Raw genomic sequence first — 17478 nt, forward strand, 5'->3', positions numbered from 1 at the left:
AGTTATTTCTGTAATGAGAGAGAGCCTCAGGATTTTTCTTACTCTCTGATGTGACACGGTCACCCTGGGCAAAGCTGTACAGGAGTAGGCAAACAGGAAAGGCTCATCCAGAAGACCATCTCTGTATTGTTATGTGCAGTAGATAATAACTGTCACAGAACCACCACAGAAATTGTTATTATTATGGGTAGTGTTATTATATTATTATTTTGTCATTAGTTCATGTAGTGGGTTTCATTATGTGTATTATAGTGTGTGTATATATATATATAACTTTTTTATGTGTACTAATAATAGTATCATTATTTGACTTATTGAATAGCCAAGTAACTTGAGTGACAGCTTGAGGTGAAGACTGACCCTTGCTCATACAGGCAGATAAGCTGGAAATAAAATCAAGGAGCGCCCTCCTTTCCATCTACCCATTTTAGGTGAATCTGCCTGAATGAGCAATAAGAAGAAAAAAAAACCTCCATGTCCCTCACAGGTTTTTAAAGCCAGAAGCTGCAGTGAGGGCTGTGCAGGGACCTGCTTGTTAAAGAAGGGCTTTATACAGCTGTCATGCTTCCAGATGAGTCACTTTGCACTCAGATGTTGAAAGTGGAATTTAACCATTGCAGGCTGTTTCATATTTTCCCCCTGTGTTATGACAGCAACAAAACATGAGCATTTTTATTTCAGTCTACAGTTGCAAGATCATGCTGTGATAGCAAGTGGCTCTTAAATGCTCTAGAGCAGGCTTCCCTTGCTTTCTGTCACACCCAGCATATTGTAGGCACATATTTGCTTACACCAAATTCATTCACATATGATACCTGAATACATGATCCATTTTCTCCTATGCCTATCCATGCATCCAACACTGATGTTTCACATAAAGTTCTGTTCACTTCCAACCCTTCCAGGCATCAATACATGCTCCCAGACCCAGTCCAGCCCTCCTTCCCACTGGTTGTCTCTGTATTTATTGATGAAGCAGGTGGAAGAAAATAAAAACTTCAGAAAATTTCACATAGGAAATGACAAAATTAAACCAAGGTAAAATGGAAGCATAGGAAACATTTTCAGGTAATAAGACTGATCAAACTGTAAAATGGTCTTTCAGAGCATACAGAGTAAGCTCTACGTCTTTTGTCATTTAAAAGTAGCCTGGACAAGGCATTCATCACTGAATGATATACCACAACTTTCTCATCTCCATATCTTCTGATCCCTAGTTTCTCTGGGTCACATACCTCCTTGTGATAGACCAAAGTATATTGAGCTACTCCACTGGCTTTGCTGATCAAAGCTATGGCACAGCAGACCGAGTCTGTTCTTTTATCAGAGGAACAACAAACAGGAAGGAGCACAAGGGCAAAGCAGATAATGCCCATAAATGGCTGCTTCGTCTCTCTTCAGAGTGCATAACCAGAGGGCCCTAGCATCTCCTTCCAAAACATTTTTGGTATTTGCCTTGCAGGTCTGGAAGACGGGAGAGATAATTCTGACTTTGAGCATCCACCACCTCAAAAACAGCCAGCATGTCATAAACCTTGCACTAACCCCCTGAAGCTCTGAAGTGACATTTAAAATCCAATACTCCCATTGTGCAGCACTTCTCCCCCTCTCCTCCCCACAACTGCGAGGCTGTCACTAAATTGTTTGTTGAACAAGTTCAGTGTTATTGGCCACTGGGGGACTCTGGGTCACCTCTGGCATATTGTGAAACTGCTGCACCTGAATCCAATTTCTCTTCTGGTTTTTTGTTGGTTTTTTTTTTCTCTTCCTTTTTGTCTTGTTGAGCTGTCAGGTAATTGTTGGAGCCAGAACAACTCTATTTCCAGGGAGGAGTGTTTTGGAGTCAGCACTTGTATCATTATCTACATCCTGTTATAACTACCCTTCTCTCCATCCCATGGGCACTGTCTCCAGGAAGGGTCCTGTAGCAGAGCCTGTTACAGGCTTTGCTGGAGGAGTAGTTTTTGGAATCCCTTCTGGAGCAGCATTTTGGAGGCAAGGGCTGCTCTGGGATGCTCAGCCAGGAAGTGAGCTATAGGGCTATGCTTTCTGGCAGAGCTTCTTCCAAGGACAGTCTGTTTGAGAGACAGGCTCTGCCAGTGTTCATCATTCAGGGAAGGCATCCTGACATTGCAGGTGCTTTGGCCTGGGCTTGGACCATCACGCTGTTGCACATCTGTCCATCAGCCCCCAGTTATGTTTCACAAATGTAGTGGTCAGTTTTCAAAGGATCTAATGCAGGGAAAGGAGTTGAGGTCTCAAAGACATTAAGCTCTTGAGGCTTTATGAAAATAAATGGGCAATATGAAAAGTCATGAGCAAGAGAAGGAGGCAAATCCTCTCACTTCTCCACACTTGAAATCTGCTTCATGAACTCAACCTTGTTATCCCCCTACAGCCGCGTACAGTGGTGGGGTGGAGGAGAGACTTCTCTTCTAAGCCCCTGAGTTAGTGCTCCTGTTTGGCTCATTCCCAGCCAGGCAGCATCCAGAGCACTGGCCTTGCTGGCTCATGGCTCACCTCTGCTGCCCCACACATCACCTCTTGGCCAACCCACCTGCAGTGCGGCTGTGCTGGTGGGCACATCCGAACGGAGACTTGTCTCCAGGTGATGGCCACATGGAATGTAGGGAGGAGGCTGATGGCTGAACAATGGCTTTGTTAGCAAAGAGTGAGAGGGTAAATGAAAAGGGAGCTTATAAAAAAGAGGGAGAACAACTTTTTACACTGGTAAATAGGGATAGGTCAAGGGGAACAGTATTAAATTCAAATGGTAGAGGTACAGATTAGATGTTAGGAAGAAATTGTATACCCAGCGAGTAGTGAGGCACTGGAACAGGTTGCCCAGACAAGATGTGGATACCCCTTTCCTGGGATTGTTCAAGGCCAGGTTGGATGGGGCTTTGGGCAGCCTGGTCTAGTGAGTGGCATCCCTGCCCATGGTGGGTGGGTTAGAAGATCATCTTTTAGGTCTCTTACAGACCAAGCCTTTCTGTGATTCTATGATAAATAGGAAGGAGTTAAAAATGAATCATGTATCAGAGAAAACCGTAACTTCCAAACCTTCTGGAGAAAGTAGCTTTCTGCGTTGTAAGCCATATGGTGTAAGAGAAACACCTATCTGTCTATAATGGCACAAGGATAGAAAGAAACTTGGAAACACATTCACGTATTTCACATCTTGGATCCTTGATGGGAAATTAAAGCTTTCAGTCTCACACTGGAAGGCGGTATTTAAAAACAACAGATGATAGGATCTGGTGATGGTATTTCAAATCCTCAAGAGGTGCTGGCAAAATGCAAGAGGCTATTCAGAGATCCTGGTAATGTGCCGCTCTCCTGAGCTTTGTGCAGCACAGAACAAATGATGAAGGTCGTTCTCTTCTCTCCAAAGGGTTGTTACTAGATAAAGTGAAATGTCACCTAAGGACATCTGATTTAAAAAGACTGTGAGGAAAAATAAACCCAGCATATTTTTCACTCACATCGAGCAACAAATATTGAAATAAAATAGCAATGAATTCCCTTCTTTCTTCTGTAAAACTGGTTTATAGATGCCTTGGTTTACAGTTGCTAAAAGCAGCAGCATTTTTGAGAGAATAGCACATGCTACTGCAGCTTTGGATGGAAATTTTCTGTTTCTTTTCCTTTCCAGTTCGTTGAAATGAGTTCTAAGATTAAACAGAAATGGTAATTTCAAAGTCAGGGATACACTGCCTCTTTGAACTACATATAATCTGTTTGCCTCCACCCTCTTTATATTCACAGCACAGCATACACACTGGCTGTGCTCTGGTTTGCTTGAATTTGTTGGCTGGGGGTTTTTTTCTGTTAGATGTGTTTGCTTTTCCTTTTAAAAGAGTGCTGTTCCCAAGTACACTCTTTTATCAAAGAAGTGCACTCAAAAAGTCATTTCAAAGTCATCCTGGTCTTGTTTTCAAGGTAACAGAGATGCGTTTAGTTATTGAAATAGTTGATAGCTAATACTTTGAGCAACCTGGTGCAGTGGAAGGTGTCCCTGCCTGTGGCAGAAGGTTTGGAACTAAATGATCTTTAAGGTGCCTTCCAGCCCAAACCAGTCTGTGATTCTAAGTGATGGTGAATGTTCAGCATTACAACTTTGCACATCTCATTTCCTACTTCCCTATGTGAAAAAAAGATGGGGAGAGCCCAGAAGTAACCAGTCTTCAATAGAAAACCCTTTGGTTCCACTTTTGTTCTTGATTAAGGCACCTAAAGGTAGGTATTTGCCTGTGAATTTAGTATCTGGTGATGTCCAGATCCACTGGTTTGTTGTGGCAACCTAATTTGGAGGCACTCATAGAGGCTCTTTACCTAATAATGTGCTCATAATTGAAAGCACACTGGAGTTCCTGCAGCTCATCAGGAATAAGGTGATTGAGACAAAATTGAAGGGGAACAGGGGCAATTTCTGATCGGTGTGATTTGCCCGTGCCCAGTACTGCCTGACCTCCCCAAGCTCCCTTCCCCAAAGTGATAATCAGAGAGAGGATGGTGAAACTAATTCCAGGGACTCTTTATCACTCACCTGCTGGTCAACAAGGTGATGTATAGATAGATGGTGATACATAAGTGATCACAGGACATAGCAATATAGCACAGAAGAACGGATTTACATCCTTGAGTGAGCAGTGATTTGGTGTGAGTGCTGAGAGATGCCTTTTCCCATCACTGGTAAATGTTACTGAGGCAAGTTGGAGGGCAATGTGACATACAGAGTGGTAAAGGGACCACCTAACATCAACCCCTACGAGATACATCTGAGAAGAAGAACTCTCCATTTAAACCTCTTTGAAGAGGAAATAGCTAATTACCAAGGCTGTGCAGTGTGCACTTGTTTAGAACAGTAAGTGTTTCATGGAGCCTGGAAGCCTAATTGTTCCATGTCCATCATCGCTGACGTCTACATTAATTACGTCCATTTTTTGCATAATTAGAGCACTTGTGCAATTGGCAGAGAAGCTGGGCTCGGCTCCCTATCAGTCTGTTAATTATCTTGCTCTCTGGGTGGTGTGTGAGATGCCCCACAGGCAGGATGGAGAAAACCAGAAAGAGCTCCTTTTTCATAAGAGACTGGTTCCTGCTCCACCTGCTATGCTGTCAATCAAAAAGGGAAAAGGAGAAGGTACACCAGCGTGCTCAGCACTTTGAATAAAAGTAATTTCTGGAAATTGTAGTGTTTTACAGCCCAAAATGTGCTCTTGAAGTTGGGTTCCTCTATTCCCTTATAGATTTCTCTTTTATCAGTCAAAACTGCTCATAACTTCGGAGTGAGTTGCAATGCTCAATCCTTTATGTTATGTTTTTTAATACCATACGAATCCTTCCTGGAAATGGCCACCATGGAAATGAGGGTTTATTTCACTTCCCTCGCCATGTTACAAGTCTTGTTTGAGAGGGCCACACTGAAATGCCTGCATCATCTGAATTGTCTTCTTGCACCCAGGATGTGAGCCTTTAGGTCATGGACAGTTTAAGGCAATATACTTCATGGGTGTTAAATTTCCTCAAAATAAATGGAATGGAGCTAACTTTGTACCTTATATTTAATCCTAGGTGTCATTACATTATTGAACTGAGCTGTTGGCACTGCCAGGAGAGCTTTGTCATAGAATCCTCTTGCTTTTGTGAAATTTGAGCAAATAATTGTTCACAGACAGGAGTCTGTAAGAAGCCAGTGTTGCCATGAATTGATGAGAGCATTTCCAGGGCATTTTGCAGTAGTGATGAGCTGCTGAGTCGGTGTGTGCTTGCTCCATAATACACTAACAGCAGAAGTGACTTTGTATTGCACCTGACTGCAAATGATCTGGGCTGTTGTCTCTCAGCAGTTTTGCTTCAATACAAACCAAAACTTGAATATCAGGTGTGGTTGGCCTTAACTCAGGGAGCCTACAAATTGTAGAGGATTTGCAGGAAATGGGTTTTGGATTTAATGCCTTCCTTGAGTTTTGAACAACCTGCTTTGGCCAGGCTGAAATGGAATACAGAGGGGTTATGGCCACTTTGAGGGTCATGCAGGTCATGAAGGGTCTTTGAAGGCAGCACAAGGAGTTATAAAGTGGAGTTAAAATAGAAGAAACTTTTACAAATATTTCCACACTTCACAGAAAATCTGAAACATTTGGTAAAGCACCATGGCCCCAGGATGAATTGTTTCTTACATGCAGAACACTGAAATACAACCTAAAAACGTGTCCAAATTCAACTCTCACACCATTGAGGCAAAAAATCATTTTCTTCCTCTACATCATTCAGTCTATGAGATTAAATACAGTTCAGTTTACAGGAACAATCAGCATTAGGGGGACAACACATCTCTTTCATGAAAAATAATTAAAATTCTGAAAAGATGTGATAAAGGGAAAAAAAATAATGATGCTCCTCACTACATGTTTCCAGTATGTTTTCCTGCTCTCCGCCATCCTAATAATGGCTTTGGGTCGTCAGGTTTCTCTTTCTAATACGTCTTTCTCTTTGTTCTCTCCCTGCTCAGTCCATTTTGGGGTTCCAATGTGAAGTGCAGAAGCAGCTGAAGGCCTTTGTCACCCTGGAGCGCTTTGAACAAATCTACAGCTCCAGCATCGCTGGGTGCCAGCACGTCAAGAAGAACAAGAACTTTGCTTCTGGAGGCTCCATCTTTGGCAAGGGCGTCAAGTTCGCCATGAAGGACGGGCGCGTGGCCACTGACATCATCAGCGTGGCTAACGAGGATGGCCGGAGGATCGCAGCCATCCTGAACAATGCCCACTACCTGGAGAACTTGCACTTCACCATTGACGGGGTGGACACACACTATTTCATTAAGCAGGGGCCATCGGAGGGCGACCTGTCCATCCTAGGCCTCAGTGGCGGGCGGAGGACCCTGGAGAACGGCGTGAATGTGACAGTGTCCCAGATCAACACAGTGCTGAGTGGGAGGACTAGACGCTACACGGACATCCAGCTCCAGTACGGTGCACTGTGTCTAAACACACGCTACGGGACCACCTTGGATGAGGAGAAGGCACGCGTTCTGGAGCTGGCCCGGCAGCGCGCTGTCACCCAAGCTTGGTCCCGGGAGCAGCAGAGACTGCGGGATGGGGAGGAGGGTATTCGCTCGTGGACAGAAGGGGAGAAGCAACAAGTGCTAAACACGGGCCGGGTACAGGGCTACGATGGCTATTTTGTGATCTCAGTGGAGCAGTACCCCGAACTCTCAGACAGCGCCAACAACATCCACTTCATGAGACAGAGCGAAATGGGCAGAAGGTGACAGAGAGGGTCAATGCGGTGACTTCTTGCCAAAGACAGCTACTCTTTTGTGGCCACTTACCTGACTGTGTTGTACTCAATCCTTTTTCTAAACTGAACAAGGTGGGGGGGGAGGAAAATAGCAAGAGAAGGAATAATACAGTTGCACTGTAACTCATGCAACATACTTTTTTCCCTCTTTAATTTGGCCTTCACGTGTTTTTTGCAATGAACAGAAGGTATGTTTTGCCGTAGTGTGATCACAGTGAAATTTATTGTCTCCTGTCCTTTCTTCTGGGTTTTGTTTTGTTTTTTTTGTTCTTTTCCCCCCTCTTTGTGAGGAATTTGAAGTGGGGAGTCATCAACGTACATCCTTAGGTGTAAGTGCGAAATGTCTGTGCTAACTTGTGTCATCCTAACCCTTTCTGACTTGGGGCAGGGGCATAGCCTTCCACCTGGAACAGGGGGAGCCCATGGCGTGCCAGAGACCTCTTCCCAGAAAGAAAGGAGATGGAAGACAACGCTGATTCTGATACTCTGAAAGTGACCGTGCAAATCACGTGCCTCAAAAGAGACCTTACCAGTAGTTTTCACATTTCACTTGGGACATAAAGTGTTTCTTTGGGGGCTCCTGCTGAGCAGAAGTAGATTATAAAGGCAAAGGAGCTGATTATATTACCTTGCAAGATGATTCTCTTCCTTCCTGAACTGGAATAAAAAAAGAAAAAAAACCAGTCTTTTTTCATTATGAGAGTAGATACTTCTTGGGGTTTTTTGTGTGTGCGCAAATCCTGGTTTTAGTTAAATAACCTAGCAAAAGCCAAGAAAAGGGACTCCTGCTCTATTGAGAAAAGCTAAAATAAATCCTCTCTCATACATAGAGCTGTTCTATAGGTGGATTTAATGCACCCATGTTGTACATTTGCTAATGGCATAACTTCATTAAATGTATAGTGTTTCAGTACATGAGGCTACGTGTTTAACAGTCCACTGTGCTGTATCTGATAAAACCAGTTAATTTTTAGGAAGCTGATTTGAATTTAAAAGTAGTTATAGTATCCCAGTGACATACCACTGAAAATTAGAGCCAAACCCTGCTTTTCCTGATTCTGGAGCTTGTATTTATTGGCTGGGAAATGCAGTTTGGAGTAGCATGCTGGCAAGTCGTTTATGACTATGGCAGATAAATGTCTCCTGGGGACTTTGGCAGCAGGGATTTTAAAATGTTTAATAAGTAGCAACAGCTTGTGCGTGGTGGGACAAGAAGGAGAATATTGAAATCAACCCTCTCACTGTTTCTTACACGAACTCAAATTTAATGGAGAGCCCAGTTGACTGTTAGCAGTGATGAGGGGGAGGTTGAATGGAAATGCCCACTACAGAGAGGACCAAGTGCTTTAACAAGAAACTGCTGACAAAGTTGCTCGGCATACTAATTTAATTTGTATTCACATAACCTCTGTGCTCTGGTATTTGCAAGAGTCCTTGAAATTCAAGGGAGCAAGGAGATGAGCTCAGCATCCTCTTCCCCGCCTGAAACAGTCCTGTACTGCTCCTGCAGGCAGAAGTGTTACCCCACGTCTCAGTGGAGCTCTGGCTGGAGGTGGCCAACCCTGGTCCCAAATAGGTATCTCTGTCACACTGACACCTGCACGTATCCTGACTCTAAGAGCTCTCTTGTGCCTCTCTGGGAACAGCTCAGTCCTGATTTTTCTTTTTTTTATTCCATCCACTTTGGCTTTTCCCAGTTCTGCAGAGAGATAACCCGAGACGTGCAAGTCCATGCCAAGGCTGTTTCCTTACTCGGAGTCCTACAATGCACCTGTGTATTCAGAGGCAGCTCTTCTGCACTCATGCCACCACCACTGCCATCCTCCAGCACAGAGTGACACTCCTCAGCAGGATCTCGCCCCCAGATACAGCGGGAGCGTGTGTTGGCCGTGCAGTCCTCGAGCAGCGAAACATTGGCAGCCCCGGTGCTCTCACGGTTTCTCCATAGATGCCGGCTGCCAGCTCCGTCTGCCTTGCCTGTCTGTTCCTGGGTGCTTGCCAGGAGGAAGGTGATGGGATGGATATTCCCCTAACAGACTGTTCCTCCTTCAGTTCTGAATCCCCAGTACCTTTGGCTGCATGGCCGTGACCAAGCGGTATGGGTTTGATTTTCTGGTCGTCTCTCCTGCTTGCAGCAAGGGTGATGATGCTGGTGCTGTGTCCTGGCTCTGTACTCTGAACCACCCCTTGCAGCACAGAGCCTTTATTACTTTGGCAGGAGTGAACCACAGGGAGCTGGAAAGGGTATCCAGTTCTGGCAGAGCCAGGTGGGAGAAGACATGTTGGCCAGACCCACTCCAGGCTTTGGCAAGGGCGCAGTTGCTTTGGCAGCTGCCTGCCAGGGATGGTTAAAAGGCCATGGCATTGCCACCTGTATGGCTGGTATGAAGCACTTGGTAAGCCTGGGTTGCCCTGAGGATGCACTCGTGGGGGTTAGGGCACTGTTACCCAAACCAGCAGTAGCCACCTACTCAAAGGAAGCAGCACCTTCTTCCCAGTGCTGTCCAGCTCCCTGCTTCCCCCTCTCCAAGTCCCACTAGGGACAAATCCCACTTAGAACCTCAAACTTAGGATGGCTGTGTCTAAAACAGCATGAATGGAGCAAAAACAGACCTGCAGGAAGCTGGGTCAAAAGGTATGAACCCCTGGTAAAGACCAGCAGGGCAGAGAGAGCTCGATGTGCCTCCCTTTTACACTGCCCCACTCCCAGCAGCTCCAAAGAGAAGTGATGCTTCCGTATCCATCCCCATCCATGTGTTACAATGCTAAGAGGAGCAGTGCAAGAGTAAATGGGTCATGTTTCCACAGAGCCAAGAAAAGGGATTCGAGTGTAAAATATTCCTACTGGAGCCCTGCCAGCCTGAGATGGCACCTCTACAGCCTTACGCAGACTCTTCAGGTTATTACATGAGTTAATGACTTTGAGGAGTTCACCCGTTTTTCAAGAGTCTCCCCGTCCTGCCGTGCACGTCCAGCATGCCCAGAGCCAGGAGCCATCCTGCTCTGTTCCATGGCCAAGGCAAGACCCTCAGGTTGCATTTCTCTGCATCCTCAAGCAGCACTGGGATGTGACTGCACCTCTCTGCCTGCCAGGTCCATGACGGTCTTCTCCTGGGCCTGCACCTGGTGTGGGAACTATGGACATTGTGTCAAAAAGGGAAAAAAATATATATGTAAAAGTATATATATGTATATGTTGCTCCTTTCTATCAAAACAAAAACTTAAAAGGGATGTCTTGTCTAATGTTGGGGACAAACCTGGCCAAAGACAGCTACTACATTCCTGAATCCTCAGCCTCTGTGAAAGCTTTCCACTTCACCTAGATGGCAAAACAAAAACATTTTCAGTCCTGAAGCCCTAAATTTACCCCTTCATTAGTGAAAAATGCTTTTTCCTACATGATTTCAAGTGCATTTCTCTGGAATGGGCTGTGAACACAAAGAGTTGTGCCCTCATCAAGGATCTGCACTTTGCTATCCACAAGCATTTCCATTCTACTGATGGCCCCATAGCCCTTTCCCTTTCTTTTTGTTGTCCCTTCTGCCTCCCCATGGTGTCTTTCTGGCTGCCTGACCCTTCTGCTTTGCTTGTGTGCAGGAGTGTAGTAATTCCTTGCTTCCATAAGACTGGAAGGTCCTGGGTGCAAATCCCACAGCACTAACCCCCTATCACAGGATCAGAGAATGGTTTGGGTTGGAAGGGACCTTAAAGATCATCTCTCTCCAACCCCCTGCCATGGGCAGGGACACCTTCCACTAGACCGGGTTGCTCAAAGCCCCATCCAGCTTGGCCTTGAACACTTCCAGGGATGGGGCCGCCACAACTTCTCTTGGCAACCTGTGCCGGTGCCTCACCATGCTCACAGGAAAGAATTTCTCTCTAATACCTAACCTCCTCTCTCTATTTGAAGCCATTCCCCCTTATCCTGTCACTCCATGCCCTTGTCCAAAGTCCCTCTCCAGTTCTCTTGGAGCCCATTAGGCACTGGAAGGGTCTCTAAGGCCTTCCCGGAGTCTTCTCTAGGCTGAGCACTCCAAGCTCTCCCAGCCTGTCTCCGTAGCAGAGGTGCTTCAGCCCTCTGAGCATCTTAGTGGCCTCCTCTGGACTTGCTCCAACAGATCAACATCTTTCTTGTGTTGGGGGCCCCAGAGCTGGACACAACACTCCAGGTGGGATCTGGTTAGGGCAGAGCAGAGGGGCAGAATCCCCTCCCTTGCCCTGCAGCCCATGCTGCTGGTCATACAGCCAGGACTGGTTGGCTTTCTGAGCTGTGAGTGCACATTGATGGGTCATGTTGATCTTACCCAATAACACCCCCAAGTTTTTCTGCCTAGGGCTGCACTCCATCCATTCTCTGCCCAGCCTATATTTGTGCTTGGGATTGCCCCAGCTGAACTTCATGAGGTTCACAGAGGCCCACCACTTAGGCTTGTCAAGGTCCCTCTGGATGGCATCCCTTCCGTCCAGCATGTCAACCAGATGCCATTTCAAAGCCTCATTCAAAGGCATGGCAGACCATCTCCTGGGGAAAATGTCACTGTGCTTTAAGTCTCAAGTGCTTTAAGGTATGATTTTGAGCAGTCGTTTTTTTCTTGGCTTGCAAAAAGAGGGCTCGGCCCTCACCAAAAGAAGTTCCCCATCAAAATAGAAAGGTGTAACTTCATGTACTTTCAACTCCGGTCTTGTCTCCAGTCCAAAGGGTGGTAAGAAGGATCCTGAGCAAATCTCACAGCTCAGAGGAGAAAATCCAGTGCTCTGGAGGCTGCATCTCTCAGAGCAGTAAGGAGCAACAGCTCAAGTCTTCAGTAGCTGGAGCTGGTACTGAAACATGCTCCATTTTAAGGGACAACAGTGATGGGACCTACGTGGTGTGGCATCCAACATGAGCAGTGCCATGAGGACTCTACAGCTGAAAAACATCCTGTGTGTTCAGCCCAAGGGGAGAGGAGCAAGACTAATTAGGCATCACGAGAAATGCCACGTTTGTTTCCTCTGAGATCTTTATTTTTTTTCCCTTTCATCTGAAGATTGGCACTTGGAAAAATCATTAAGCAGCAGTGACCGGAGGGAATCATGGAGCTCATCATATCTTTGTCATCACAGCTATTGATCAGAGCCACAGTGAAAATGGGCCAACAACGCTAAACAGCACCAGGCGAGGGCCGATGAGATGAAGGTCATTAAGAGCCCGGTGCTTGATTCAGGTTTAGAAGACACAGATGACTGGGAGCAGTCCCTGAGACACCATTTGCCCGTAACTTAGGAACAGTGAGGGATTTCTGTAATATATCTGTAGTTGCTTTATTGAGCGTAGGGACCGGCATGAGATTCTGCTCAGTCTATTACACAGACAGTGTAACCAGAATAAATCAAAATTGTTCAAAAAAAAAAAAAATCTAATAAAGTACTTTTTCAGCTGTGACTTGTAAGTGTCACCGTGATGGATGGCAGTGCAATCCATTATGCAAAGACAAGGTTCTTAACATGAAATTTTAGCATTCAACTTTACGATTTACAGAGAGGGCCCCCCTCATATTTACAGCACAGCAGTCTGTTGTGATTCAATCTCTGCGTAATTGAAACCAGGGCCAGGGATCACGGATCTGTGGCTGCTTTTTAAAAGGGGAGGAGAAATGACTGCCTATAACATTAATAATGGAGCTAGGGAGATCACTTTGCTTGTTAAATCTTACTCACTTTATCTCCTCGCCCTGGTGGCACTGCCAGACTTGGTGAATATGGACACTGTGCCTCCATGCCAGGGATGCATTTGATGGAATAAAATCTGGCTGCCATGTGGCCAGCAGCATCCTCCATCCCAAGGTGAGCATGGCCTGGGGCATTTTTGCTCCTGTTGCTACAGTCCTCCACAGGACAAGCTAGCTTTTCAGTACCTCTTTTTGTTATAATCACTCATTTTATTATGATCATTAAATAGTCCCCTGTTACACCAAAGAATGTTCATGAGTTTTGTAAAAATAAAAAAAACCCCACAGCTTTCTTGTGTTTGCTTCTTTTTGGTTTTTTGTTTGTTTGTTTTGGGGTTGTTTTTTTTCATCTCTTGAATATATTTAAATAAAATTACTTGCGACTGCAGATCAAGCTTCAAACAGACACCACAGGGACACACAGGGCCCTGTCCAGTACCCCCTTCTCACTCCTGGATGAAGGGCTGTTGCATGTCCTGGGGGCCATTTCCTGTCACAGTTTTCCATCCTCTGCCATCCCAACCAAAAACAACCCAGCCCACCCAAGGGAAACCTTTTGTGTTTCTTTCCTGCTCTCCTTTAATTACCATTAAACTTTGTGTTCCTGACCAAGTGTTACATAGCTCTGCTGTTAACTCCCATTCCAGAGGTCAGTGCTTTCTGGGGAGCATAGAAAACCACAAATGAAAATTAACTAAAAATATATATACATACATATATATAATTTTTTTTTTCCTTAGAGGTGGAAACTGTTCAAGCAAACAATAAAACTTTCAAAAAAGAAAATTAAAGTGTTTGGACAGTTTGCAGATGTTATTGAAATAACCAATCAAAGAATCACACTTTTCTATTAAAAAGAAAAATGTTTATTTTGTGAGAGGACTTCTAATGCAGCTCCAGCCGAGAAGAGGACTTTGTATCAAAGCTGCATCTTTAAGCCCAGCACTGAAGACTCTTGTCATTACCCTGTGTAATAATTTTCCTGAAGTCTGGAACTAATTTTTTGAGAAATTTTTTTTCTCGATACTTTGTGTTTCTAATACTGTATTCTTGACTGTGTAAATACAACCAGGCTGTAAATAAGTGCAGATGTAGATACCTTCTAGAAAAAAAAAAAAGCGAACAGACAGAAATGAACCATGTGTAGCCTTCAGTGACAAATAAAAGAATATTTTGTGTTTAAATAGTGCTCTCTTTTTTTTCTCTGAAAACATTTAATTTCTTCACCCCAGCTATTTGGCCTTTACATGGGAGATGGACCTGGCAAAGGAGTTGACCAAAATGTCCCCCCACTCCCCACTCCAAAGGTGCATTCCCCACCTGTACATGGGGTATGGGATGGCAAGTGCCCCCAAGGCTTTCCCAATCCAGGAGGTAATGGTTGGGATTCAGAACCTCTCTGAGACACTGGGGGAGCCCCATTCCAGTAGAAAGGTAAGCAAACTGAGAAACTACACTGTGCACGCCAAAAAATGCTTCACAAATCAAGATATCATTAGATTTAGTGATATGTCCTGCAGAAACTTGCGCATCTGATCCACATTCATGCAGAGGGAGAAGAAAAGCTGCTGCAACACATTCCACAGCGATCCAGGGAAACCCTCATGTGATTCTTGATACTGCCTGGTCCAGCCCCACTGGCAGCTTGTTCTGATGCTTCAGGAATAAATCCAGAATAACTTCAGAAAACAGGGGCCGAAAACATATGTGTTCAGAAAACTGTGTAGGGGGGAAGTATTCTTGTGTGGTCCTTAGGGACAACCTGATGGGAAGATGAAGCATAGGACTGGGTAGCAATCACTGGAGGAGGAGCGGGGAGTTGCTATCCAGGTTTACTGCCTGAGCATTGTTCTGCTCTCTAATACCAGGTGAAATTGGATCTTTTAGAAGAAAGTCCAGTTCTGTGTGGAATCCCTCTCCTCTGGAGGTAGGTGGCTGTGATAGGGGAAATAAATGGCACCTCTCTTTCTCCTTTGACACCAGGCAGGGTCACAGGAACCACTGAGGCCTCTTTGCGTGCATGTCTTGAGTGAGGTGAGTCCAGCTGCTGGTGGATATTGATGCCTGCAAGGTTTCCCTAAGGTTTCTACCCTTTCTTGGCCATTTCTTGTGGGATGTTATCCTCTCTACCAACATGCCTTTTCTTTCAGGGCCCTGTTCCTCAGCCTTCAATTTCCAGCCATCAGATCTGGTGCAGCTCCTCGAGCCATCCTGCAAAGCACATGTCCCCTTGACATCAACCAAGTCCCCTCTTTGCTCTCCCTGTGCTATGCCAAGCAGGATGGACTCCTCCAGCCTCGTGGCACAAAGTTTACTTTCCAGCTACTGCATAGTTTTAGTTTTTCCATCCTCTGGCGTGCTTGGTCATCTTGCCTTCAGCAGGACAGTTTCACTTACCTTGTGCACAATGCAGGGTCTTGCTCCTATGCTCATCAGAGATTTTTGTCTCCAAGTGTCTTGGGGTGACTTTATGATGTGTATCGCCTATCGCTGTTCTATGCCCAGAAATTAATTTTGTGCCTTTCTGTGCCTTTAAACTGAGCCTGAGAGGGGGGAGAGAAAAAAACCCAGCAAAACTTTCAAAGCAGTTTACAGTTTTGTTTCAAGGACACACTCTGCGTCCTGTGGCAGGGAGAGCAGAGGGAAGCACTGCTTGCTTTCCAGCCAGCTTTCTCCGAAGGGAGATGGAGAGTTGAACTTTTGTTTTCCTGGGACTTTGGTTTTTTCCCTTCTTCTCTGCTGGACTGTTTCAACATCAGAACACATCGGGACTTTTTCCACCAAGGTGGAGGCCCTGGAGGAGGGCCCACCCTGTCCCAGCTCTGAGGAGGAGGAGAGAGGCTGCTACAGAAGGACTCTGAAATTTTCCCAGGTTTTCTCTCTACAGCAAGAAGTTTTCTTATTTAGCATTATTATCCTTTTCCTGCGTGTTTGTTAAATAAATAGTTTTTATCTCTTTCACTTTCCTCCAAGGAAAAATTTCCCTTTTTTTCCCAAACCTAGTGGGAGAGGGATGATTGTAACCTGCCTTCTCTCAGAGGATATATTTCCAAATTTGTCCAAACCAGAACACCAAGGAAGGCGCTGGCCTATTCATTCTTGCCCTAGAAAGTGGCTATTGAGATAATTACACAGCAGTCCTGATGTCCTCCCCCCAGCCTCTGGTTTCCCCTGGGTCTGGTCTGCAGCCTTTTCTCCAAGTCAGATGCAATAGTTTGCATCAGGCTGTTACCCACATGCATTTTCCTGAGCTGTGCTTAGCCAGGGAATTCAGATCACTCTGCAATGGTGACCTGCTACCCCCGGTACCCGCCATCCCTCACTTCCTGTGCCACCTACGGTTTATCATCAGAAAAGACCCTGCCTTAAATCATTTATAATTATATTGAAATGCCCTGGACCAAGGACTAATCCCTGAGGGTAGCCAAGGAAACGGCAACATTTTAAGTTGTCGGTGAACCAGGTTTGTCTGTGCCTTATGTGGTTGTGCTAGATAAGACCAATGTTTTAATCAAAATATTATGGGTAGTAAATCAAGTTCTTTTGAGAGAGCCACCCTGCCATGCCAGTCTGATAGGCCAGGGCAGACTTATCACATCATGTCTTTAATAGGGGCCATAGCCAGAGGACTCTGGCTTATCTTTCAGAACACTTACAAGGAGACTCTCTTTGCTTTTAAGGTGCAAGCACAGAAAAAAATTGTCCTGCATTCCCACAGGAAGCAACTAAAGCCTCAGCCATGGACCACATCTCATATATAGTTGAAAAGTACTAAAACCAAAGACTGGTGGTTATATTTGGCTGGAAGAAATGAACACAGGTAGAACAGGAGCGATGTGCCTTCAGGTGGGTCATCCCTCCAGGAGTAAGTGCTCCAGCCTCATGACCCTTCTTAAGGCCAAAATTGTGCCACTGGCTGGCTGGCTGGCACAGCACATCACATCACATCACACAGCTCACCTGAGTATTGGTCCCTCCAGGCCTGTTCAGCTCTGCAGGTGTGTGTGGTGAGATGGTGCATGTGCCCATGCAGGGATGAGACAGCATGGGCAGGTAAATCCCAGCTGCAGTGCCCTCCCTTCCCTGCCCTACACCACAGGGACAGGGCACTGCTGCACCTCCAGCCTGGGCAAAGTTCAGGGCTGCAATCCAATGCTCCCAATGCCTTTGGCTCTCCTCCAAAGATGTGTAGGTTCAAGATACCAAAAAGTTGAGTGGCTGCTGAGAGCAGGGACAGAGACTCTCCTACAAAGAGTGATTTGGTTTAAAAAATTATCTGGTTGTTAATGCATCCCTTTGAAACAACTGAGCTTGGCCTTTGTCAAAACATGGCAGTTCTGGTTTGAAACAGTCAGTTTTAGGTGGTGAGCCTTTGCAGAGAATTTTCCAGGGCAAAGGAGCTCCTTTGAATGCAGCCTGCTGAAACAATGACAGTCCACACAAGGGAACTTCATTAATTATTGT

The 17478-nt window shown here is 45.4% G+C and overlaps 1 protein-coding gene across 6 annotated transcripts in view; it reads left to right on the plus strand.

Moving 5' to 3' along the window:
• The window catches only part of TENM4 (teneurin transmembrane protein 4), a 600317-nt gene extending 587011 nt beyond the window's left edge, over positions 1 to 13306 (plus strand). For all 6 annotated transcript variants that reach the window (XM_069016277.1, XM_069016269.1, XM_069016304.1 and 3 more), the window contains one exon: positions 6518 to 13306. In XM_069016277.1, coding sequence (XP_068872378.1) covers positions 6518 to 7276 — 759 coding nt within the window. In that variant the 3' untranslated portion in view covers positions 7277 to 13306. The remainder of the gene's footprint in view (positions 1 to 6517) is intronic.
• The last annotated feature ends 4172 nt before the right edge of the window (positions 13307 to 17478 follow it).

Source organism: Aphelocoma coerulescens, chromosome 1 (genome assembly GCF_041296385.1).
Source record: "Aphelocoma coerulescens isolate FSJ_1873_10779 chromosome 1, UR_Acoe_1.0, whole genome shotgun sequence".
Classification (NCBI taxonomy): Eukaryota; Metazoa; Chordata; class Aves; order Passeriformes; family Corvidae; genus Aphelocoma; species Aphelocoma coerulescens.